This window comes from Hyperoodon ampullatus (genome assembly GCF_949752795.1).
Source record: "Hyperoodon ampullatus genome assembly, chromosome: 14".
In the NCBI taxonomy this organism is placed as follows: Eukaryota; Metazoa; Chordata; class Mammalia; order Artiodactyla; family Ziphiidae; genus Hyperoodon; species Hyperoodon ampullatus.
In genome coordinates, this window is record NC_136927.1 from 12,675,388 (window position 1) to 12,702,602 (window position 27,215).

The 27,215-nt window shown below is 38.8% G+C and overlaps 1 protein-coding gene across 1 annotated transcript in view; it reads right to left on the reverse strand.

Moving 5' to 3' along the window:
* The window catches only part of PLCB4 (phospholipase C beta 4), a gene marked incomplete at its 3' end in the record, with an annotated part of 168,279 nt that overhangs the window by 22,830 nt on the left and 118,234 nt on the right, over nt 1-27,215 (reverse strand). Inside the window, exons 27-30 of the mRNA XM_079718827.1 lie at nt 14,687-14,775; nt 13,800-13,950; nt 8,631-8,680; nt 8,416-8,481 (exon numbers count right to left, since the gene is read on the reverse strand). Coding sequence (XP_079574953.1) covers nt 8,416-8,481; nt 8,631-8,680; nt 13,800-13,950; nt 14,687-14,775 — 356 coding nt within the window. The remainder of the gene's footprint in view (nt 1-8,415; nt 8,482-8,630; nt 8,681-13,799; nt 13,951-14,686; nt 14,776-27,215) is intronic.

The window sequence follows — 27,215 nt, forward strand, 5'->3', positions numbered from 1 at the left end:
ATATCTTAAAAACTTTCATAAAATATAAATGGGGGAGGGATTTTGAACTTTCCCAAGATTTTCTTAATTTCCCAACACTGTTAGCAGGTTAACACAGGACTTGATTTACAGACAATTTATATATAAATTCTTCAGAAATGCATTGGTGCATATGGTCTCAGCATTCCTGTCCAGTGAATAAATGCCTCTGGGAGAAGGCATGGAGGAAGGTCGTGCTAGGCAGGAAGGTTCTCGGAATAGGACCTGATAACAGGAACAATGAGTGCTCCAAGGTTTTGTTACCTTGCTCTGGATTTGGGGTTAGGGAATTATATGTAACAATGTCCTGCTTAATTTGTGGTAACCTGAAACACCTCGTAAGTCCAGTCCTGTTACCAATATATGTGCCCTTTTGTGTTATAAACTAGGGGTTCTGCATTGGGTTAAGGACATGGACAGTCTCAGGTCTTAGGACAAGCTTCTTACCCTCTCAGTCTGTTCCTCTTTATAATTGGGAGAGTGATACCTTCTTCAATCTTTATAATTGGGAGAGTGTTGCCTACTTCATAGGCTTGTTAGGATTAAATATAAGAGAAATCATATTTCAAATGTCTGTTATACCTTATTCAAAATACAATTACATACAAACCTACTTATATTATTCAGTACTCATGAAAACATGCAGAGAGTGACCTGGGAGAAGGGAGAACAGCCTGAGAAGTTAAATCAATAAACTTTTCCTCCAAGCTTAACCTACTGCCGCAGGAATAGATTGACAGGTCGATGTATCCTTATTTAAATGGATTTAGCTACTCTTGCATTGTCATGGGGAAAAAAACCCACTAAATCACCCTACTACTAGCCTTCCTTCTAAGATTTAGTAATCATCATGCCTGTTTGGCACATGTATTAATTTTCCTGGGCAAATAAGGGGCTCTATGCAAATCTAGAATAAAGCATTTCAGAGGTGCCACATTCCTATGTCTCTTGCAAATATCATTGAAAGGAGGGTGGAGAAGATTGTTTCTTTAAATATTCTAGTGCAGCACAAGAAAAGGAAAAAAAAAAGAGGCTTTGAGGATTGGAAGTAAGCTGACATAGACTATTGCTTAAGGAAGTATTCTGGTGAACCTTAATTAACCCAATTAAGATATGAGGAATGAGGGTGTTTGTACCATAAAGGCATTCATGATGGCTTCAAGTATATAAGATATGCTCTACAAGGGCAGGGAAAACCTCTTTTTTTCACCACTACACGGCCCAATGCTTGGCACACAGTAGATTCAATAAATATTTGTTGCATGAATTAAAAAAAATAGCATGGAAAAGCAGTAAGAGGACTTGGATTCTGGTCCCAGCTCATCCTAGTGGCCTTGTGTAACAAACGTAAATCTTTCCAGGCTTCAATTTCTTTGTTAGAAAACTGAACAGGACCTTGTTTGTCCAACCTAATTCATGGTTATGAGCTGCAAGTTACCTAGTGTATATAGAATTAAAAAAAATAGAAGCATATTGAATTAAAATGATTACAATGAATACACATAACAAGAAAGCTCACCTGGAAAAATTATCTCTTGTGTTTCTCTCTGTGCTCAAAACTATCCCTGCGTGGTAGGTAACAGGTATTGAAGTTTTGGGATAATCTGGTTCCCAGGCACCACTTCCCCTTTCACAAAGGAATGGGGACCTAATTACTGATCATCACGTGATGGGCATGGCAGTGGGCTCAAGCCTCAGCTTCCTGTTGTACAAACTAAAGGAGCCAGGAAATGATCTCTAAGCCTATTTATACTAAAAAACAAAACAAACAAAAAAAAAAAAAACAAAAAAAAACTATCATTGATTTTATTCTTTTGGTCCTTAACTGAGTCATGAGACCCTACGGAAGAGATAAGTCCTTTTTCATTCTTTCAGGTCAAGAGTACCAAAATTAAATATGTTGACTTAAAAGTCTATCTTAATTGGAACATTTTGGGGAAATAAATGTATGGCTTTTAGCAGGATTTGTATATGTTTCTATCAAAGTTAAGAGTACCTGCTGTATATGTGTATATGTATAATTGATTCATTTTGCTGTACACCTGAAACTAACACAACATTGTAAATCAACTATACTCCAATAAAACAAAAGAACTGTCTACCACCATCAACTGCTAAAGGAAAAAAAATCAATAGTAACCTCAAAAACTACAGTATATCTATTTTCTCAGTGGAAAAAAAGTTAAGAGTAAATTCAGTTTCTTCTGGAAAAAACTTCTGCTGCAATTCATTCTTGTGGCTGATGTGACTCTGGGCATAAATTCTCACGCCACAGACGATACTGAAACATCTGAGTAAATCGTGTTTGCTCAACACGCACCTCTGAGATTACCAGTAAGCTGCCTTTGTGGGTGGTTGCTGTGTCTCTGCCCATTTCTACTTCATGACAGAGTTGTAGGTCTGTTACTGACTTGTTACCACGAATTACATTTGATGAGTTTAACAGTAGTCTTGGTCTTTGCTATCAGCAAAACTGCTTGCATAGCAAAGAGCATATTTTCCATTAGCAGCTTTACTGAAATGCCAAATTTTAGTCAGATTCTCAGGCATTTTATTTGACTCATCTAGTGATGATGCTGCAAACTGGTGGTCCAAGGGATGCATTCAGCTTTTGTTATTGTTTTTTTTTTTTTTTTTTTTTTTTTGCCTACATGGTGTTTCAGAAAAAGACTGAATTAGTGGCCAATATTAAAAGAAGAGGAAATTCATGTAAGATTTCAGGTTCTGTGATTCTCCTTTAGGGAATGAAGCTGGCCCACAGACTCTCAAGGTGGGAAGACCTCAGACTCAGACCAATGGTGGGAACTGAGTCTGACTTGCCCTTTGGACAAGAATGAGTGCTCCCTGTTTTCTATATGGGGCCAACTTCCTTCATTTACTTCTTTTACCTCATCTGAGTTGGAATTCTTCTTCTAATGTGTTATTGGGGATATTTTTTTAACTTTGGGTTTAAATTTTTTGCTCTAAGGATTGGACCACATCTGACAATTGAAAAGCATGCTTGTCTTTTAATGAAAGCAACCCTAGCTCTGGACCCAGATGAGCCCTGTGCTAGTGTGGGATCATGGTTGCTTAGTTCTGCTCTTTCTGTGTCTCATCTAATGGACACTTGAAAAGCAGTCCACTAGTTTCCATTTCAAATTGAGAAAGTGAGAGACAAGTAGCAGTTTGACTGTCAACCGCATTCAGAGGATCAAAAGCAATTGACCATTGCCATTTTCCGAAAACTAGCCATGTTAGCTAGCATCTTGATCCCATTTGGGGCTCAAATGGTCATTACCTATCTTTTCTTCCCACTGTCCTAACAGCAGATCTCACAACTATTTCTTTGGCTCTCTTTCGTATATGGTAGATCCTCATTGTCATATCACTATTCCTTCTCCATCCTGCAGCTAACCTTTAAGTTTGGAAATAAGCTCTCTTATGGACCATACATTTCTTAAGCCACTAAGTTAAGTAAACCACATTCTCTGCTTCCCTTTCTGAGAAGTGGCATGATTTAATCAGGCTGATATGTAATAGCTGAGAGTGCCCTACAGTCACTGAACATGGACTAAGTACTGGTCTCTGCTCTTGGCTACCATGTGCCATGGTTGACCCATGGGTGCTGTGATTGGAAGGTGCAGCATAGGCTACCTTCCCTCCTCTGTAGGTTATTTTATAACCCAGAGCTTTGAGGTAGCAAACCTTAGCCCCATCTTAGGTAACACCACAACTGTTAGAAAGGGTTATATAAATGTTCTTTCACAGAAAGGCTGGGGTAGTTAATCCTTACTATTGCTTGACAACAGGGCAAAACCCATTTTTCAGGGAGGTCTGCTCTGCATCTTTATAGGCCTTTAGTGGGGTTTTCACTGAGGAACAGTAAAGAGTGCTAAATAATATTCCTAAAGAAACAGTTTTCAAACATTAGTGTGCATAAGAGAGGAGCTTATTTAAAATGTATTTCCTAGACTTCTCCTTGGAGATGATAACAAAGTCTCCAGTGGGCACAAGAATATGCAGTTCTATGAAGCCTCCAGTTTTTGGCCCAAGGATCATGTGTTGACAAAGCAGTCCCAAAGGATGCCAAGGTATCTGTGTCCTGTAGACTCATGACTGCTCTTAAAAACCTTTTACTAAGACCATCAAGATGTGTGGAAATAAAAACTAATGTGGGAAAACTCAGAGGCAACCCAATATAGTGATGAAGAGCTTGAGTTCTGGAGTCAGATAGGATTTGGTCCAAAGCTTGGCTCCACCATTTAAAAGCTAGGTGATTTAGTCAAGCTGTGTTTCTTTTAAGTATAAATTATCTCATCTGGCAAATGGTTGGTAGACTGTTTGCAAAAAGGGCCACAATGATTTCTCTTTCTGTATCCAATCCCCTTTGCAACCTGACTTTGTGGTTCCTCCTGCCAAGAAGTAGAGTCCTCATACCTTGAATCTGGGACAGCCTTGTGACCCGCTGTAGCCAAGAGAAGGAGGTGGAAGTGATGTTGTGCCAGTTCTGAGCTAAGGCTTGGTCTCTTGGGACCCCTACCATGTGAACAAACCTGGACTACTGTTGAAGATGAGAGACCACAGAAAGCAGAGGCCTTCCGAAGTCAGCCAGGCCCCCACATCTGCCCACCACCTGCCAAACTGGTAGTGACAGCAGATGTACAAGTGAACCCAGATGAGACCAGGAACATCATCTAGCTGAGCTAAAAAATTGTGGGCTAAATAAACAGTGGCTGTTTTTAGTCACTACATTTGGGGATAGTTTGTTACTCAGCAAAAGCTAACTGATACAAATTAATATAATTATAATACTCCTTTATATAATTGTTACAAGAATACCAAATAATAAATGCTTATGTATATATTAGCTAGTTTTACATTTTGAAAAGTATTGACAGATAGAAAAACTAGTGTTAGGATAAATAAGATCAAATGGGATCAGGCACTAAGCGGGTCCAGGGGTAATAGATTCACCACATCCTCTCACCTCCTTCATCAGTGTTTCTTTTTTTCAGTTTTAAAGACAAGCACATTAGTTGAGTAGACCTCAGTATATATTGGGCAAGTAAATATTCCAATATACCCTTAATCTTAAAAGTTGGCTCAGATGAGACAGTGGAAAGAATTAGGGAAGTACTATAGACTGAAAAATTACAGAAACTTTATAGAGAGAAAGGTCTAACAGTTTGAAAATAATTATTTGCAAAGCCTTTGGACAGTTCAAATAGATGAAAAACACTTTAATTATAACCAGCATGAATGAGTTACATTGCTCTATGAACTTCTCTAAATTTCATTTTATTCATGTATAAAATGTGGATAGTACCATTTGGGTTTCAGGTATATTGTGAGAATTTAAGAATGTATATACCATGTGTAACACAAAAGTGACACTAAATAAATGTCAGCCTTATTAGTAGTAGTAGTTCTATATAAAAAGATTATGGAATTCAGAGTTCATAAATTATACTGCCAAAGCATGCTGAATAGAAAAGTGGGCCCCCTGTGTATTTAATGTGGGAGAAGGAATTCATCATAAGCTTATAATCATACATTTGTGACTTGAACTTCTGAAGTACATGAGGATATGGAAAACAAACCATGAAATTCATTTGCCTGCTAAGAAATGCTTTCAGAAAGCATTCTGAAAAGCAACAGGCAAGCACTATATATTTTACTGTGCAATTTGGCTCTGTTACTTGACCGAAGGCATTTTGAAGGCTTCCTCCAAAAAATGTACACTAAAGCTGTTATGAAAGTCCACACAAATTTAGATGGTAGGATTTAGGGAGATTTAAAATCTCCTTTTAAGTTTTGGTTCTATTAGAATGTGGGGCTCCAAGAAGCTTGAAGTTGTTTCTGCAAATGAAGGCAACTTGGATTCTATTCAGCCATATAGAATTTATTTGTTACTAAATATTAATATTTCCTCACCAATAAGCGTGAAGAAAATGGAAGGAATAAAGTTCAGTGGCATCGGAGGTGGAGGGGAAGAGCTGTCAAAGCTACCTCTAAATTCTCTCATGGAAAAATAATTTTTCACTTGCTATTGACTGAATATTTGTATCCCTCCCCACTCTGAATTCATATGTGGAAGCACTAATTCCCAGTGTGTTTGGAGGGGGTGCCCTTGGGAGGTGGTGAGGCCATGAGGGTGGAGCTCTCATGAATGGGATTAGTGCCCTTATAAGAAGATACAGGAGAGAGATGAAAGCTCTCCACAACATGTAAGGAGAAGTAAGAAGGAGGCTGTCTGTAAACCAGGAAGGGGGCCCTCATCAGACACTGAATCTGGTGCACCCTGACCTTGGTCTTCCAGCATCCAGTACTGTAAGAAAGAAATTGTTGTTTAAGCCACCTGGTCTATGGTAACCTGTCATAGCAGCCCAGACTGACTAAGACACCATCTTTGCCACTTTTCCGATTAAGCAGATAGGCCTGTTAATAGAACTGAGACAGTCTGAACTCGAAGGTTTAGATAGGGAATCAGCAGACAATTCTGCTCAGTGTTATATAGGTTAAGTTCTAAAGAACCAAGGAGCAACCTTCCTCAGCAGCTGTCCAGGTAACCAGTATATTGACACTGTACAAACTAGATGGAGATTTACATACTGTCCCATGTGCTGCCACTGCCTTTGATGCAACACGGGAACCTGTTTACTTACTGAAGCATCCAATATCCTTCACAGAATAATGCAATAAGAGTATGGGTTCCAGACTCAAGACAATTAGGGTTCAAATATTGGCTCTGCTACCCTCTAATGCTGGGGCATTAGTTACACAGCTTCACCTCCCTGATCTTAACTTCCACATGTGCACAATGGGGACTTAGAATTTATCTTATAGGGTAGAGGGTACAAGATGAGGTAATAAATATAAAGTGCTGAGCACAGCATCTGGAAAATACTTCACATACAAAAATCCTAGATGGTATATTATTCTTATTATTATCAGACATGGTATATTTCCTGGTCATGCCTCAAGGAAATATTAAATGAGACTCAGGCCAAAATGTTTAAATTTCCAATCAGTCCAAAGGCCATTGAGATGCCTGCCTCAATAACAGAGATCCAACTTAAACGGAAGGAAAATCTGGTGGATGACACCTTACCATATGCCTACCAACTCCATTCCTAATAACCAAAGTCATTGAAAGTGCATTTGCATTCCCTTTTCTCTCCCTTTTCTGTTCCCTTTCCATATTCCAGCTTGCTGCCAATGACCAAGAAAATGGAAATCCCTACTTGAGCTCTGTCTCCACACTTATAAAAATCTGTGGCGAGTTGCCCACATGGGCAATGAAAGGAACTTCACTGAATAGAATTGAAATTCGAGCAGTCTTTGAAGTGACCTCTATATCAACAAATCCATGAAGCCAATAATATAGGGACTATTACTAGGCCAATATTAGGCCAAATTTCTCAAAGGAGCACAAACCATTAAAGAGATGAGAGAGTTCCAGGCTGCACTCTTTGCATCTTCGTATTTGAAGTGACTCAGAGGTTCATCACTCAAGTCCAGCTCTGCAGGCTGTGCCTTGGTTTGAGGCTGGGGTCAGGGTATAAAGAAGTGGGATGGCAACATGAGCTTAAAAGAATTCAGAAGTCCTTTCAAGTTAAGAAATTAAAATTTCTCTTGCTCTCCTTACCCGTAATGGAAGAGGACATATTTACCCTTCCAGCAGCAGCAGCTGTTGTGATACATCTTAGGAAGGAAAAAGATATCACGTTTATCTCTTTTCCCGGTGAGGGAAGACTTGAAAGCAGGATGGTGTCTGGGTGCTGTGAAGTTTTTCAACCTACATGAGAATTCCTGCTATTCTCTTAAACTTGTACCTAACTTAGAATTTCTCATGATCACTGTCCAAAGACCTCTTCTTATGGGTAAGTAGGAACAACAACTATATTCCATAAGTAGGCCAGCAAGCAGAGTTTACATAATGGGGGGAAGGTGAGACAAGCTCTTTCTCTAGGTGGCTTGGGTGAGAAGTTTGGAGCTGGCCAGCATCTCCCCTGACACACTGTGTATGGCAAACTATTTGCCAGTGACTAAGGGAATTTCGGTACCCAGAGACTAAGACTATGTGCTGGTTTTCAATAGTCAGGTGACAGCCCACTCGTTTAGATAAAGTCAAATTATGAAACAGTTTTGAAATGGGTGAAGCTTGTTATGCTTTTGAAATAAATGTTAGAAACACAGATCACAAATCAGTGACAACCAATCCCAAATGGATTCTTTTTTTAAATTTCATTTCTAACCAGTTAAAATGAAGGTCCTTCTGCCCAGTTGGCTGGTATCAGTTTCTAAGTAGTGTTTTTGGCTGTGAGGTTTCATCAGAGAGCTGAAAGGAAAAAACACACAAACAAGCAAACAAAACTACACACACAAATTGCTTGCTCACACAAAACACTGTACCTTTGCATGTTTCTTCTTTAAAGAATTGAGCTCCTTCTGTTGTTTCTTTAAATGCTTCAAGTAAGCCTGTGGTGGGGGGCGGGAAGAAAAACAGTATCCCAAATAAGTTTGTGTAGTACTACCACAATGATTACAGTTGGTGAGAAACAAAAATAAGTCAGTTTCACTAACAGGCAGAACACAAGAGTGCTGGCAAAATGACGGAGTAATTTTACCTTCATCTGCTTTAAATCTTCTATCCTCACTTGAGGGATCAGTTCAATACCTGAAACAAAAAGTCACTGTGTATATTAAAAATGAGAGAGAATAAGTGATCATATCAAATTCACAGTTTTGAAATCACATCTAAAGATGCTGACGCAGCTTTTCCATGTAATGTTATGGATATAAACCTCTTAGTTTCCTATTACAGAGCAATTAATTAGACACTTACCCGAAACGTTTATTGTCTTAGGTCAGGTTCCCTATTATCAGAGCCTGAAAAGGGGATTTGGGTACACAAAATTTATCAAGGGAAGGCTCTCAGAAGAAACCCCTTAGAGGGTGGGAGAGAAGGAGCATAGGGCAGAGGAAGAAGCTTGGGTGTCTTTCTAGCTGAAATCCAGCCTCGGTCTGATACTATAGGAAATTCTTTAGCGTAAATGGCCCTCTGGTGTTGTTCTAGCTTGAGGTAAGGAGACTGGGCTTTTGTAACCCCATATCACTCAGCTAAGGGTGTCAGAGGTTTTACAGAACCTTCCTTTTCGAGGCAAGGGAACTCCCATCGTCTGAGGGCAACTCTAGGGAGAAAAGTGCAGCTGTGATTTGCAGTCAGCCAGTACTCCTAGACACTGAGGGTTGTGGCACCAGCCCCATAGAGGAGATCAGACCAGGCACAGCAGCATCTATTACTGTTACCTTTATCTTTGTATTTGAAGGCTCATCCTATCAGTCCACTAACTACCAACTCCATTCCCAGCTTAACCATCATCAAAGAACAAAACATTTTTTCAGCTGCTTTCTTTAACTGAATTTAATTTTAGCATTTAAGTGATATGCTACTGAGTCCAAGAATGCCTTTAATAGAAAATAATGAAAATAATGAAATCAAACCATCATAGAACAGGACGCTGTCATGAGGACCTAGATTAATATACTAAGTCATCCTGTTACTGGAGTGATGCTAAGCCAGGTGTTGTCATGGCAACCACATTTGTAGGCGAATCCCAAAACATGTTCTGTTTGACTGCAGAGTTTCATCTTCGGCAAACAAGACGAATGTGCACTCTGTACTATAATTGATTTCCGTTAGAATCCCAAAGGCTAGGTATGAAATATTCAAGAAAGATAGGTGTCAAGTTCTAGGCTCTTGTTTTTCAGCTGTACTCATTTAAATAAGATGTGCACATCCAGTGTGAGTGTGGTAAGGACAGAAAAAAGGAGAGTCATGGCAGAGAGAAATCAGTCTTCTGATCTATAACATTTTGTGGTAGAGGTGTCAATGGATCATGGGGCTACTCTCTAATCTCTTAGGTCTGACATCACAAGCTAATTCCCTGCTTTACTGCAGGGCAGAGGAGTCTATCCTGGCATCACTAAGAGCTTCCTATCTTTGGGTCTCTTTTCTCTCTTCTATAAAATGAACACACAGAATTGGGGGGCATGCAAGGTCCTCTGGAGATCTAACAAAAACTAAGAGTTTGACCTAGTCTGATGAGACTCTTTTTTGGTGTTTGTTCAATGAAATCTTGATTAACAGGACCCTGTGAAAACATACTTTTTGCCTTTTTTGGAGAAAGACACATTGTAAAAGTATTAGTTCCTATGAATGATTCAGTTAGGAAAAAAACACACTCTACAGAAGAGGAACTGGTACATGCCTGGTTCCATCTATATGTCCAAAGCAGCTTGTCTGATAGGACTTCCAACAAGAGTGGATATGTTCAATCTGTGAGCTGTCCAGTGGATGGCCACGAGTTACACGTGGCTCTTGAGCACCTGAAATGTGGCCAGTGTACCTGGGGAACTCAGGTTTTGATTTTTAAGCCTAAATAGCCACATGTGGCCAGTGGTTTCTATATCAGATAGTGTAGGTCTCCAGGCTTCTGGTGTGAAAGTAGGGGCGAATTTGTACATTTTGGGCCCCAAAGGTTTTGACTAGTTGAAGGTTCAGTATATAAATTTTTTGTTTTTATCAACGCAGCTCATTAAAAATGACTTGTTTTCACTCAAACCGTAATTTGGAGATCAAATAGTTGAGTTTCCTTAATTCTTTATCCTTAAAATTAAAGAGAAAATCAAGCAGCATTGGTGCAGTTATTGCTATTTGGCTGTGTGTCTAAAAGAAATCATGTAGAACTTCAGGACTCCTCACCTTCATAGATGTTCACAGCAAATTCTGTCGGGCTCCACCCTGACGGCTTCCTTTTCACCCTGAAACTTCTCTTCTTGGCTCAGATAGGACACCTCTCTTCCCTCTTTATGCAGCAGGATTGTTTACTTTCTCTTGATTCAGCTCTTCCTCAGAGCCTGTTTCACTATATACCTCTCTTGCATTTTCCTTCTCTTTCTCTTCACTGGTTCCTACCAACATGCTACTCTTCTCCACAACAACCATTTTATATCTTAAATCACCAATTTTTCTAACCTGGTTTCCATTCTCATCACCCAGGCATCCCTGATCCAACAGTAATTATGCAGTCTTAACTTCTCTGGACTGTCTACAATACCTTCCAAAACTCATTCTTCTTTTTTTTTTCTTTTTGTGGTACGTGGGCCTCTCACTGTTGTGGCCTCTCCCGTTGCGGAGCATAGGCTCCGGACGCACAGGCTCAGCAGCCATGGCTCACGGGCCCAGCCTCTCCGCGGCATGTGGGATCTTCCTGAACCGGGGCACGAACCCTTGTCCCCTGCATCAGCAGGCGGACTCTCAACCACTGCACCACCAGGAAAGCCCTCATTCTTCTTATAACATAGATCTCTCTCTGTTTTTCTTTGTTTTCATTCCTGCTATCTTTCTAAGCTTTCTCACATTCGCTCTATCTCTCTCTTTCTCTCCCTTCTCCCTCCTCTTTACCTACCACAGCTCTGTTGTTGCACGTTTCCACCCAGATGTACCACCAACAGCTTGAACTTGATGATGTCCAGGACCAGAATCATCTTACTCAAAGCTTTTCTTCCTCTTGAGTTCTCTACTTCACTCAATGGCACCATCTCTCTCTGTGACCTGTGCTTGAAGTCGCTGAGTTACCTTCTAAGTCCCATATCCAAGCCACCAACTGATTTCCATCCTTCCTTTCCCTCTGAGTACTTCCAGCCTAATTCAGGCCCTTCTGGCCATTAGTATGGCTCATTCGTTCATTACCCATTTACTTCTTAAGAGAAGAGACTTTAGATCTTTACTAGGCATCGTTCCAGGGACACATTGAATGACAGAGGGGTGGTCTTGTCGGCAATAACTGCTTTCTCTGGTTGTTATCACGTCATATAAATATAATGTGAATAAATATATAATATAAATGTAAGGTGATAAGTGTTATAGTAGAGGCACAAATACTCTAATTCTTCACTTGCCCTTAGCATCCATTCCTTCCTTTTAAAGAATATTTCTGCCAAGACTGTATTAATCTTCTTAAAAACATCCTCTGATGTCATTTCCCATTCTCAGATGCCCCAGATCCTTTCCAGACCAGGACTGGCCCTGCCCCCTTTCCAACCCCTGGCTGCTTCCTATGTGGCCTCTTCCTGGGCTCCTCTACCTTCTCTTCCTGTTCACGTCAGACCTGCGTTTCAAGGCCCAGCTCAGTTAGGACATCATCCTTAAGTCTCCTCTGAGCGCCAGCTGGAAGGGGCCCTCTCCCTCTTGTTTCTGAGAGGTCAGTGCTCACAAACACTGCCTGGCCGAGGGGTGGAAGCCTGTCCCATCTTACCCCTTGGGCCATGTGAGGTCCCTGAAGGTGTAAAGGCATTTCTCATAGAACCGAGTACTGCCACTTAGAGGAGGCTCCCAAGTCTCCTGAACAAAAGGCCAAAATGAGCGTGTAGACCCTCTTCCTCAGGGCGTCTGCTGAGGGGACGAGGGAAAAGGAGAGCTTTCTTCCAGTGGCTCCTTCCTGTGTAACCTCATTTGGAACCAGGAATGAAACAGTTCAAAACACAAACATGGTCCCTTCTAGGACTAGGATCACTTCTGTCCTCTGAAAGCTAGTCACACTGCTTTTGCAGGCCACTTAACTCACTATAATTACTAACGTCTTTATGCGCTGGTGGGCATGACACAAGAACTTTAACTAAACAAAAACTCTTCCATTTTCCACTCTCTATCTCTGTCTGGGTGGCTGATGTTAAGAACGACCAGTGCTGGACGGAACGCCCAAATCCTGTATCATTACCTTCTTCCACGTTCTTTCCAGGGAGAAACAGACAAGTTGCAAAGTACAACTGGGGCTACTTTTGTGCTGTCTCATTCTCTAATTTGTTTCACAAAGCTCAGTGCACACTTAGTTTCCTGCTAAATTACAATGCTGCTTTGGTTAAGGAAAGCCTGTCATTTCTTACCTTAAACTGCAGCACTGTGTGTATTTAAGTACACAGATAACTTGATCTTCTTATACCAAAGATGCTGAATTCACATATAAATGGGAGATATATATACTGAGTAGAAAACCATTAGGAAAAGCAGAAATTCTTCTTAAAGTAAGAAGAGTGAATTTAGTAAATGATTCAGGTCAAGGAGAATATTTACAATATTTAATTATCATATGGGATGGGGACCCTCCAATCAGAATGGAGGCCTGGACAATAAGAATGGAAGTTCCCTTTAAATAATCAGTACAATTGCTACCCCTACACACCAGCACATGGGACACATAATTCTTTGCAATGCCACCTCTAATGATCTTTTGTTTCATTCATAGGTAACCACACAGAACTGGCCTTCAGATGCCCGTCAATAATTTTACAAATAAATAGTCACGGATGCTAAATATCTACAGATGGGGGGAAATTATCAATAAAGGAATCCAGGAATGTCAGAACAATCAGGATTCTGTTGGTTCATAAGCTCACTGCTCATGCCTATGGTAGTATCTGGAGGAGAGAGGGGATGAGTTTGCTAAGTTCACTCTGTGAATGTTTCTTTCCATAAAGGACACCAAATGTAAACATTTTTAGATCTACGAATATTTTACGCAGTATGACTACAGTGCAGGGGATCTAGCAGATGAAACACTGACTTCCTGTTAACCACTCAGGGAAATTAAGCTGTTTGTTCAACCCACAAGAAAACCTGCTGCTCTTGAGATTATGGAACCATGAAAACTGGCAAAATTAACAATTCTAAATACCTGCATCAAAGATTCTAAAATTGCCAGAAGAGACAAGGAGCCCAGACAACTCTCCTTTACCTTTCTTGGCCTCCAGGCCAGCTCCCAGGGTGGCCGTGGTGGTGGGCCTCAGCTCTGAGCTGCTCTGAGGGGTCACACTTGCTTTCGCTGTGTTGGCTTTCCCTTTCTTGTCATTCTTTGACGTGTCACTGGGCACATCGGCGATGTCACTCTGGAACAGAAATGTTTATACTGACCCAAATGAATGCCACCGTGAGATCAAATGTCTTGCACATTCTTCCTTTTACTGAATCCAGTCTGTACCATCAACTTTTCCCCTTCTGCATCCTAGCCTCTACTCCTTAAATAGGTCTTGGCTTGGCAGGAGTAAACACATGGTTTTCTCAGGCTTGAGACAAATGATGAAGCCTAGGAAAGCAGATGTAGCTCCTTTACAAGCAGTGTATACCTTCTTTTTCTCCAGCTACTGGAGAGATTTCCATTTCCATTCTAAACTGAGGAGTAAGGGGAGTTTTAAAAACAAAGAAGCAAACACCACAACTGTGAACTGAAATTGAAGGTTGGATGCAAGACTAGTAAAAAATAAATAGTAAACGCCAATTTCATTAATACACTGAATAAGGTTAGCTGGTATTTCAGTGTCTCACAAAAGCATCCTATATTCTAAATGTTCCTAAAAGCATCATGAATGTTTTCCATTTCATTTCTAATGGGGCCAGGATCCCCGGATGTGAGTAAAGCCACAGTGAGGAAGTGGGTCACATTTTATTAAATATGCTACACCCTCATAGACCTTTGAAACTCTTTTGTTGAATTGATAAGTTCAGTTTCAAAAACAACTTCTGAACTTGTTCTATTAATTTATTACTTTGTCTTGCTCATGTAATCACTGTTAGACAACCAAACTTCCCCAACTCAGCTGTCTTTAATTGACCATTGCTACTTACGGTTTCAATGCCCATAGCTCTCATTTGGTCTGCTCTCTTTTCCGTAATGGAAAGAAATTTCTTTGGATCTGATAAAGCATCCACAATATCTGGGGGAAAAAATATCACTGAGCTGTAAATTCTCTGTTTTACTGAAAACATCTATGAAAATTCAGCTAACAAACTGTTTATAATCTCCAACCCCTGTGATGCCTCTGTTAAGTACCTTCTCCTAGGACATAAGACAAGGTTAGAAGAGCACAACTAGTTGCTGAAAACAAGAAATAAGTAAAGGCAAGAATAAAAGACCAGATGATTTTCTCTTCATTTCCCTTTATTTTTTTTCCCAAATGAAGAAGACGGAGAGGCAGGTCAAGCTAAGTGAATTGCCTTGGGGTCTCTCTACTTGTGTGACTTTGAACAAGTTGATCAATATTTCCAGCCTCAGTTTCTTCATAGGAAAATTAGAACTAATACACCCACCCTGCAGAGGCACTATGAGCATTCAATGAAAAAGTACCGGGCTTCCCTGGTGGCTCAGTTGTTGAGAGTCCGCCTGCCGATGCAGGGGACTTGGGTTCGTGCCCCAGTCCGGGAAGATCCCATATGCCACGGAGCGGCTGGGCCTGCAAGCCATGGCCGCTGAGCCTGCGCGTCTGGAGCCTGTACTCCGCAATGGGAGAGGCCGCAACAGTGAGAGGCCTGCGTACCACAAAAAAAAAAAAAAAAAAAAAAAAAGAAAAAGAAAAAAAGAAAAAGTACCTGGAGCACAGTAGACGCCACCAGCACTAACCTTATTTTTAGATACAGAAGGAAAATGCATATTTAAAGCCAATTTTTGTACCATGTAGATAAAGTGAGTGCAAGTTATAGCTGAGAAAACACTGGAGAAATATTTCAAGATTTCATCTTTTAGGGAATTCCCTGGCAGTCCAGTGGTTAGGACTTGTTGCTTTCACTGTGGTGGCCCAGGTTCAATCCCTGGTTGGGGAACTAAGATCCTGTGAGCCTCCTGGTGTGGCCAAAAAAAAAAAAAATTGTCTTTTATGTAACATCAATTGAAGAGTTCCAAGTACTTTCAAATGGAATTTCATACAATTTTGTATAACTTATCAATATTATAGAAAGAATCATTATTCTCATACCCTTAAAGCAGTACATAATTTACAACTCTTAAAAGTTGTATTTTTAAAAATTTACCCCTAGCAGAATCACCTTCTAATTACATTGATATGATTTTTAATTTTTTTCATAATTTTTTTCTTTTATAATAGAAAATAATATATGTACATGATAAACATTCAAATGTATAAAATGAAAAGTAAACATCTCCTCTCCTGCCATCCTAGACAAAATTCAACACCCATTTATGATAAAAACTCTCCAGAAAGTGGGCATAGAGGGAAACTACCTCAACATAATAAAGGCCATATACAACAAACCCACAGCAAACATCATTCTCAATGGTGAAAAACTGAAAGCATTTCCTCTAAGATCAGGAACAAGACAAGGATGTACACTCTCACCACTATTATTCAACATAGTTTTGGAAGTCCTAGCCATGGCAATCAGAGAAGAAAAGGAAATAAAAGGAATACAAATTGGAAAAGAAGTAAAACTGTCACTGTGTGCAAATGACATGGTACTATACATAGAGAATCCTAAAGATGCCACCAGAAAACTACTAGAGCAAATCAATGAATTTGGTAAAGTTGCAGGATACAAAAGTAATGCACAGAAATCTCTTGCATTCCTATACACTAATGATGAAAAATCTGAAAGGGAAATTAAGGAAACACTCCCATTTACTACTGCAACAAAAAGAATAAAATGCCTAGGAATAAACCTACCTAAGGAGACAAAAGACCTGTATGCAGAAAACTATAAAACACTGAGGAAAGAAATTAAAGATGATACCAACAGATGGAGAGATATACCATGTTCTTGGATTGGAAGAATCAACATTGTGAAAATGACTATACTACCCAAAGCAATCTACAGATTCAATGAAATCCCTATCAAACTACCAATGGCATTTTTTACAGACTAGAACAAAACATCTTAAAATTTGTGTGGAGACACAAAAGACTCCGAATAGCCAAAGCAGTCTTGAGGGAAAAAAATGGAGCCAGAGGAATCAGACGCCCTGGTTTCAAACTATACTAAAAGTGACAGTAATCAAAATAGTATGGTATTGGCATCAAAACAGATACATAGATCAATGGAACAGAATAGAGAGCCTAGAAACAAGCCCACACTTATATGGGCAATTAATCTATGACAAAAGAGGCAAGGATATACAATGGGGAAAAGACAGACTCTTCAATAAATGGTATTGGGAAAACTGGACAGCTACATGCAGAAGAATGAAACTAGATTACTTTCTCACATTATGCACAAAAATAAATTCAAAATGGATTAAAGACTTAAATATAAGACTGGAAACCAAAAAAACTTCTAGAAGAAAACATAGGCAGTAGGCTCTTTGACATCAGTCTTAATAATATTTTTTTGGATATGACTCCTCACATAAGGGAAACAAAAGCAAAAATAAACAAATGGGGGTACATCAAACTAAAGACTTTTGCACAGTGAAGGAAACCATCAACAAAACAAAAATACTATCTACTGAGTGGGAGAAGATATTTGCAAATGATAAATCTAACAAGGGATTTATATCCAAAATATACAAAGAATTCATACAACTCAACATCAAAAAAACAAACAATCTGATTTTAAAAAAAGGGCAAAGGACCTGAATAGACAGTTTTCCAAAGAAGACATACAAATGACCAAAAGACACATGAAAAGATGCTTAACATCACAACTCATCAGGGAAATGCAAATCAAAGCCACGATGACATATCACTTCACACCTGTCAGAGTGGCTATACAAAAGTCACAAACTTCTAGTTATAAGATAAATAAGTACCAGGGACGTATGTACAACATGATAAATATAATTAACAGTGCTGTATGTTAAATATGAAAGTTGTTAAGAGAATAAACCCTAAGAGTTCTCATCACAAGGAAAAGTTTTTTTCCTATTTCTTTAATTTTGTATCTATATGAGATGACGGATGTTCACTAAACTTATTGTGATAATCATTTCATGATGTATATAAATCAACTCATTATGCTGTACACCTTAAACTTATATAGCACTGTACGTCAATTATATCTCAATACAACTGGAAGAAAACATTATATAATATGCTTTTTAGATGTACTAGGTTATATATGTAGAGCTTTAAAAATTATCTTTAGTGAGTAGACAATGTTCCATTGAGTTTATGTATAAAACTACTCACCACTGCTAGATATTTAGATGGACTTTCATTTTTTCTATAAAAGATGACTTTGCAAGGAATATGTTAGTGCAAAAAATGATTCCTTCATCATTTTTAAATCAGAAATTAGTAGTTCAGATATATAATATAACAACCTATATGCCTGATGGGCATTCCTAACAAACTTTGTTCCTAATAAGCTTTAAAATAGTTATTGAAGAATAATTAATGGAAAAAAATGAGTATAGAGAAAATAAAGCAGAATCAAGAGGGCACATTGGGTTGAATACCGTCTCCAAAAATTCATGTCTGCCCAGAACCTCAGAATGTGACCTTATTCATAAACAGGGCCTTTGCACATGTAATTAGTTAAGGTCTGAGATGAAACCATTCTGGATTAAGGCTGGAGCTAAATCCCATGACTAGTATGTTTATAAGAAGAGGACAGGACACACAGAGACAAAGAGAAGAAAGGCCAGGTGATGATGGAGGCAGATTGCAGTGATACAGCTACAAGCCAAGGAACACTAAGGGCTGCGGGCAGCCACCAGGAGGGTCTGGGAAGAGGAAAGGAAGGATTTTCCTAAGAGCCTCCAGAGGGAGCATGGTCCTGCTGACTGCTTGATTTCAAACTTCTAGCTTTCAGAACTGTGAGATAACAAAAGTTTCTGTTGTTTCAAGTCTACCAATCTTACTTATTTATATTTTTTCAAAATACCAAGTATTTTGGGGTTTAGTGCCATTTCCAAAAGGCTGGTCTCCTGATGAAGAGTTTCCATGTATATTCCTGTTTTTCTCCTCTTTCCTTCCTGCCCGTGTTTTCTCACTTCCATATAGAGTTGAAAGCATCAACTTAGGTATCCCCAAGAACTGCAAAGAAGATGGTGGTTCCTTAGTACAGACTTCCAGATACTTATTGGCTTTTTAGGAGAACTCTGGGTTTTGTTTGTTTGCTTATTTGTTTAACCACTGTTTTTCAAGGCACGTGGGTGCCTCAGTGGTGAGCACCAACCATGGCACCTGTGACATCCTTCTCTCCCTCCGTGTGCTCACTCCTGGCCCAGGTTCCCTTTCATTCCCAACTCTACTGTTTCTACCTCATCAACAGGTAAAGGCAGCAGAAAAATACATGTTCCCTGTTGGCTTCAAAGTGATGCTAGTAAAGATCAACAAATTCTATAACTATGATTTTGGATTAGCTCTTTTAGCTTCTACCAAATGATTGATCATTTCCCAAACTGCATTTCCAGGAATGCTAGAAGATACAGAAGGTTCAGAGGCCAGAAGATCTTGTGGTTGAATAAGATCAGGAAATCCTCACGTCTCCCTTCTTCTCAGACATTCACAGAGCATCTCAAGGAACTATGCAATAAACATGTATAAATTCACTTAGCCTAGCAACTCCCAATGTATTTCACCATAATTCATCCTGCCCCCTTCCCACTAGAGCTTTTCTTCTTGGTGTTCTAACTAATATTTTCTGTAGTTCAGAAGAGGTCATAAAAATGGATATCACTGCTATGTGAATCGGTTTTTCAACAAATATTTGATAGAAAGAATGAGACATTTTAGCATCCATGAAGGACAGGACAAAATGGAAAATCTTTAAATTGTACTGGGAAATTCTGAGGTCATACTCCACAAATGGCATATTAATAATGGTTGCTCCTCCTCTGGAACCATCTGATGTAAGAAATGGTCAGTTATCTTTGCAAAGAGGTTGGAAAGCAACCCTGTGAAGATACCGGACAAGTGAACAAGAAACACCCCCACCCCACGCTGTATCTTTAACCATAAGGGGGGCAGAAAGGGGAATTGGGCAAATAAACAAAGAACCACTTCGTCTTTGCTGACATAAAATTAGCCTAGTTGTAGAAGAGATAATCTATAGCTGTGGAAGCAGTGATAAGCATTGCTCAAGGGACAAGGGACAAGAGGCTCATGAAACACAGCTTGGAGTGACACAAATATCACACTGGTGATCCATGAACTCTGGAAGCATAGCTTTGACTCTCTTATTTGTTCTCCTCACTACCACTCAGTAATGATAAAATAAATACAAATGATAAAAACCATCAAAGCAACAGTGGTGGGAAAAAAGAAATACTGACACTCATTTAATTGTCATCATCTTTGGAACCGTCTCCCGTCACCAACAGCAGTGGCTAACAGTGGCAAAGTTGTTGCGATAGGTAAATGCCATTGTCAGTGGTGCCTGCACCTACAGAAAAAGCAGCAAAGACAACTCAGCACACTGAGTCTCACTGGATTTGACAAAGGAAAATGCACTTTAGCACCCAACCTAGTACTTCTACTGTGTGTGTGTGTGTGGAAATGAACGAGAGGACTGTTTTACTCTATGTTCAGTAGAAAACTAATATTACAAAAAATTAAACTCAGGCTTGATTCCTTCCTAGTCATTCTTCTTCTAAATGTTACCTTTTATTTTTTTCACACTCAAGTTTAGTTTCTGAGAGCTGAGAGACTTCATCTCTGTTCTTAAGCCCAGAGATAATTTACATCTAGGCAGCTCAGGAGCAGAAAGATCTATGAAGAGTTCAGAATCTTCCAGAATCATCTTTGTTTGCTTATCTCTTTGTGTATCTTTGGAGTTGTTATAATAACGAGAAGGAAAAGTGGAATTCCCTGCCTCTGTCTCCCGAGGGGATGAGGAATGAAAACAGGGAACTCACAGGAGTGGAAGAGGGTCAGGGTGGAAAACACTGGTTCTGGACCTATCTCCTGTTTGGGAGGGAATGGGTCAGCTCAGAGTCCAAGGCATCTAAAGAGTACCGCATGCAAGAAAATAGAAATATTTTGAGCAATTACAGAAGTACCTAGTTGCCTCATCAGTAGAGATTCATCATCATATGGTGACCTCATAGCACAGAAGCCCAATAAATAAGTGACCAGAAGCTCCTGCAAAAGCCCAAGCCCTCCCTAAAGAACTGCCTTAACTTGGAAAAGCCATTTAAGAACATTTTTCTTATTGCTATAAAATGACATCACCCACCTGACATTACTGAGATTTAAAATACATATAAAAATCATGTAGAATACAGAGTTGCTGGTGCTTAAAGACAATCATAGTAACATTACTAATACATTAGAATTCTGAAGCTTCTTAGCAAGCCCAGGATTAAGAGATTTTTCTTAGGATGATGAATTACTTATGACAAAATAACTTACTGCATGGGCCTCCCTGGTGGCGCAGTGGTTGAGAGTCCGCCTGCCGATGCAGGGGATACGGGTTCGTGCCCCGGTCTGGGAGGATCCCATATGCCGCGGAGCGGCTGGGCCCGTGAGCCATGGCCGCTGAGCCTGCGCATCCGGAGCCTGTGCTCCGCAACGGGAGAGACCACGGCAGTGAGAGGCCCGCGTACCGCAAAAAAAAAAAAAAAAAAAAAAAAAAAAAAAAATAACTTACTGCAGTCAATTAAAGAGTAAAATTAGGGAGAAGAAAATAGAACCAATTGAGTTTTCTTTAACTCATTAGAAATAAATAAAATGAAAAAAAATAATGGAGGGCTGTTATGGTCAGGTACTATTCCAAGAGCTCATTTGATCTTCACTTATGAGGAGGGTACTACTGTTATCGCCGAATTGCAATGAGGACACTAAAACAAAATGTTATGCTAAAGTCATCCAAGGTTAGACAGCCACGGGGCTCCGTCAGTGTTCTTATGTACCTGTTATGTGGTCTCAATGAAATAGCATTCTTTCGGGACAAGAAAAATAGACAGTCTTTGAATCTCCAACCATTACATTCATAGAACTTTATCTAGACATTAAAATGTATATGAGACCACTTTAGAAATTAATAGAAAAAGATCTTATGAGTAAATTAAAATTTGATTTAAACAATTACTTAAGAAAAAGAGGAACAACCCAATTTAAAACAAAACAAAACAAAGGCACTAGAGTTTTTTGCAGGCACAGGAATATGTGACAAAATATATATATATATACAAAATGAGCTCAATCTGACTCATAATTATAAATACGTGATTTGAAATGATGAGATACCACTTTGACTACCACAGTCCAGAAGTAATAAGTGGAGTCCTGCCATACTGGACAGTGAATTCTCTGTGATGTTCCTGGACGCTGTCCAATGGCATGGGGAAGCTCCACCAAACCTTCACCCCTACTCTCAGATAGTGGTGACACTATTAACGTTGGGTATGTATCCTTCTAGAATTTTTTATGCATTTTATACATGTATAAATAGAGAGTTATAGGGCTTTTTGTAAATAATAATGAGATTGTTTTGCAATTTATTTTTTCACTCAGCAATATATCACTGTCATATTCCTATGTTCAAATACTGAGAGCCAAGTTATTTTTTTTTAGTGCAAATCACACATTTTTCACTAACTTTCTTAATGCACTGAAATTCAAAGTTTAATTTGTCATTGAGAATTTACCTGGTTTTTTTTTTTGCATCTTTATTGGAGTATAATTGCTTTACAATGGTTTGTTAGTTTCTGCTTTATAACAAAGTGAATCAGCTATACATATACATATATTCCCATATCTCTTCCCTCTTGCATCTCCCTCCCTCCCACCCTCCCTATCCCACCCCTCTAGGTGGTCACAAAGCACCGAACTGATCTCCCTGTGATATGCGGCTGCTTTCCACTAGCTATCTATTTTACATTTGGTAGTGTATATATATCCATGTTATTATTTTTAATGGCTATTAATGCAGTATTCTACAGAATGGCTGTAACGTATTTAACCGATCCCTAGCGATGGATTAGGTTGTTTCTAATCTTCTTTATACAAATAATGTTACACGCCACTACAGTATACTTTAAAAAAATTGTTTGCTTTTAACAATCTGATTAAAGAAATAATTCCTAGGGTAAGTATTTGGTGGACTGTAAAAGCTGGGGCTTACTTAGCTTGGTCAGGCCTAAGAGGTCTTACTTCTGTAACTGGATCTAAAATTATGGAGTGATTTTAGACAAACCGACCCACCTAAAAGCCGAGAAGACATAATTTACCAAATTACTTAGTGCCCTGACAATGAGAATATTTTCCTGAAGGTGCCCAAGCTGTTCAACAGGAACAGCACACTGTTCTTGCTGACTAACACTAGGTTTTGAGGACACATCCTCAAACAGGAACCAGATCTTTTCAGTGTTAACACCAAACACACTGTATTTCAGCTTCTTCAGAATGAATCAGTAAGTCCAGCACTTTCCTTATCAAGGCCTTGGCCTGGGCTGCTTCCCTATCTGGAGAGAAATCCAGTCTACCTCTCTGCTGTGATGTATTATTCATCTTTCAAGGCCCAGACAGCTACTGAAACCTCCCTACTCTGATTAATCACTCCTTGGTTCAATGCTCCAAATACCATCTGGCTACTGCTCTTGGGGCATTTATAGAACAGGTTACACTTATCTACGTATACATATATGCCTGCTTACGAAAATGTATATGAGTACAAGGTTGGAAAATTCTTGAGGTTAAGTGTACATGACTTTTTCAACTTTATATCTCTTACTCAGGCTATTCATAGAGTAGGTACTAAATAATTGTTGAAAATATCTATTCTCTTGTGAAAAAATAACTTAAATGAATACATGAATGGTATGCCATTTTTACTTTTTAAACTAGTAAATGCTAACAAAAGTTATAGCTCATACACTGCTGATGGGTTATTTGTCAACTTGTATCTAAAGCTTTAAATATGTATACACACTTTGATGCAACAAATCCATTTCAAAGAATTCATCTTCAGGAAACAACCACGAATATTTCCAAAGCTTTACATTTAGGGTTCTTAGATGCAATATTGTTTATAAGAAAGAAAAATAGAAATGAGTTTAATGTATCAATAACATGATAAATTACAGCATACATAAAATTGAATCTCATCTAGCCAATAAGAATAATTCATGACATGGAGAAAATACTCTCCATTATGTGAAAAAAAAATTAAGTCTCTGAAATATGAATCCAACTGAGTATGCATAGTAAGATCCAATTTTATTAAAAATAAAATAAAGAGAAGAAATGATATTGGAAGTAAAGGGACCAATATGGTAACACAGTTCTCTCTGGGCAGTGGATTTATGAATGACCCTTTAAAAATTTTTTATGTTGTCAGAATCTCTTTCTGATACATATTGTACCTACTTTGCCTTTTACAGAATAAAACCCGCTAAACACATTTGTGGAATGGATGAATGAATTCATATTATCTCTCTTTAGCCACATAAAGATCTGATGATGTATATTGACCACTTTCTTCTTTTTTCCCCAGAAAATGTTGGAGTGCAGTGGTGTAGAATTTCATTTTGAACTTTTTCCTATAGAATCAACAAATATCAATGTTCTAGGCAACAGGGACTCTGTAGACTTCCTCATGTGCTGGCTCAGTACATAAATGTTCAGATCTGAATGTGGGTGGTTAGTTAAGCAGATGAAATACAAATACATTTTGGAAATCAAGAGGCTGTAAAGAAGATCAGAAATGTGGAAAAAGTTCTCATATTCTTATTTTGTTACTTTCAGGTAAGTCTCTTAAATAAACCCTCATAATGCCTGCCCTCGGTTTCTTCACATATAAAAGAAATGACTGATAATTCTGAATAAACAGCCTTTGAATGTCACATCTGAGGTTAAGATGTCAACTGCAGAATCCCATCAAGGATAACATAGTACAGAAATTTCTGATGCTTCTGATAGAAATACTCCAATGACATTGTTAGGAAAGAACACTTGCAAGATGATTTTTGAAGATTTGAATCAATACTTACATAAATATTGACACTAGTAATAAGCCACATGATAAATACAGATATTTCTTCAGCATACATCTACATATATTCACATCCATTCTGAACAATTTCACATTTCTGGACTCTATGTAATGTGTTTGGCATAAAGTAGGAGCTCAACAAACTATACCATTTCCTTTTCTATTCATTGCTCTCTTTTTTTAAACATCATTATTGGAGCATAATTGCTTTACAATGGTGTGTTAGTTTCTGCTTAATAACAAAGTGAATCAGTTATACATATACATATGTCCCCATATCTCTTCCCTCTTACATCTCCCTCCCTCCCATCCTCCCTATCCCACCGCTCTAGGTGGTCACAAACCACCAAGCTGATCTCCCTGTTCTATGCGGTCGCTTCCCACTAGCTATCTATTTTACGTTTGGTAGTGTATATATGTCCATTCCACTCTCTCACTTTGTCACAGCTTACCCTTCCCCCTCCCCATATCCTCAAGTCCATTCTCTAGTAGGTCTGTGTCTTTATTCCTCTCTTACCCCTAGGTTCTTCATAACACTCTATGACATAAATCACAGCAAGATCCTTTTATACCCACCTCCTAGAGAAATGGAAATAAAAACAAAGATAAACAAATGGGACTTAATGAAACTTAAAAGCTTTTGCACAGCAAAGGCAACCATAAACAAGACCAAAAGACAACCCTCAGAATGGGAGAAAATATTTGCCAATGAACCAACTGACAAAGGATTAATCTCCAAGATTTACAAGCAGCTCATGCAGCTTAATAACAAAAAAACAAATAACCCTATCCAAAAATGGGCATAAGGCCTAAATAGACATTTCTCCAAAGAAGATATACAGATTGCCAACAAACACATGAAAGAATGCTCAACATCATTAATCATTAGAGAAATGCAAATCAAAACTACAATGAGATATCATCTCACACCAGTCAGAATGGCCATCATCAAAAAATTTACAAACAATAAATGCTGGAAAGGGTGTGGAGAAAAGGGAACACTCTTGCATTGTTGGTGGGAATGTAAATTGATACAGCCACTATGGATAACAGTATGGAGGTTCCTTAAAAAACTACAAATAGAACTACCATATGACCCAGCAATCCCACTACTGGGCATATACCCAGAGAAAACCATAATTCAAAAAGAGTCATGCACCAAAATGTTCATTGCAGCTCTATTTTCAATAACCAGGACATGGAAGCAACCTAAGTGTCCATCATCAGATGAATGGATAAAGAAGATATGTCACATATATACAATGGAATATTACTCAGCCATAAAAAGAAACAAAATTGAGTATTTGTAGTGAGGTGGATGGATCTAGAGTCTGTCATACAGAGTGAAGTAAGTCAGAAAGAGAAAAACAAATACCATATGCTAACACATATATATGGAATCTAAGGGAAAAAAGAAAAAAGTCATGAAGATCCTTTTCTATTTAAACAGCCCATTTCCCTGGAATAAATTAGAGTTTCGTTTGAAAAGGAACACATGTAAAGGCAAAACCTTTAAGTCTTCCAACATATTTGTTTATACAACTATTTTTAAAATGTATTAGGTATTATGCACTGCCTGCTTCCTAAGTGCAAGTATGTGGAACCTGATTTAATCCATCTGCTGATGTCCCGTGGCCATCACATGCTTCTCAACACCCACGCAGATCTTCCTGGCTCTTTTCTGACCCGTTTACCCAGCCCCACATCACCCAGTCCCAGACTCTTCCATGTGCTCATATCTGTTACTCTGTGTTGCAGTTTCTAACAGACTTCCTTTTCCACGAAAAACAAAGGGAAGGGGAAAGGAATCTTTACTCTTGATTTCTCAACTGAAAAATCCTCGTGGCTGACCTTACTTTTTGAACCTGCACTCAAGTTGTTAACGTTGAGCATTAGTTGCAGAAAATCTGCCCTCCAGAGAAGTCTGCGTTGTTAAAAACACACAACAAAATAACCTAAAGTTCCCCAAACAAGACTGTGATGTGTTCCAGTATAGCACAGAAACTAGATCTTCATCTAGAGCCAGATACATGTGTGTGCATATATGCCTTGTTATGTTATATACTGTAATGATGAGCACACACTTCATAAGGATGTTATGAGGGAGACAGTAGTGGTACCTTTACTCTACAGGCCAGGAAATGAAGGGTTTGAAAGGTGATGTCACTGTCTCATGGTCACTCAGCTAGCAGTGGAGAGTCAGGACTTGAACCCTTGTTAATTTGATGTACTTTGTGTACTGTTTCCTGGTTCAACAGACTCTGAAAATATAGAGGATCTTTGTTTTCTTTTAATGTTCTTGGCACAGTTGGGGGTTATAAAAAATTAATATGTTTGGATTTAAGCAAAATCCTATGACTTGGTCCAACTTTTGATTCTTCCCATTGATTTCCTTAGTATAACCAAAGGTGGTCTTTTATGGACTGATGACTGGATTTTGTGTGAGGATGAACTCTCCTGTGATTTGGGAAAAAAAAATCCAGGCATG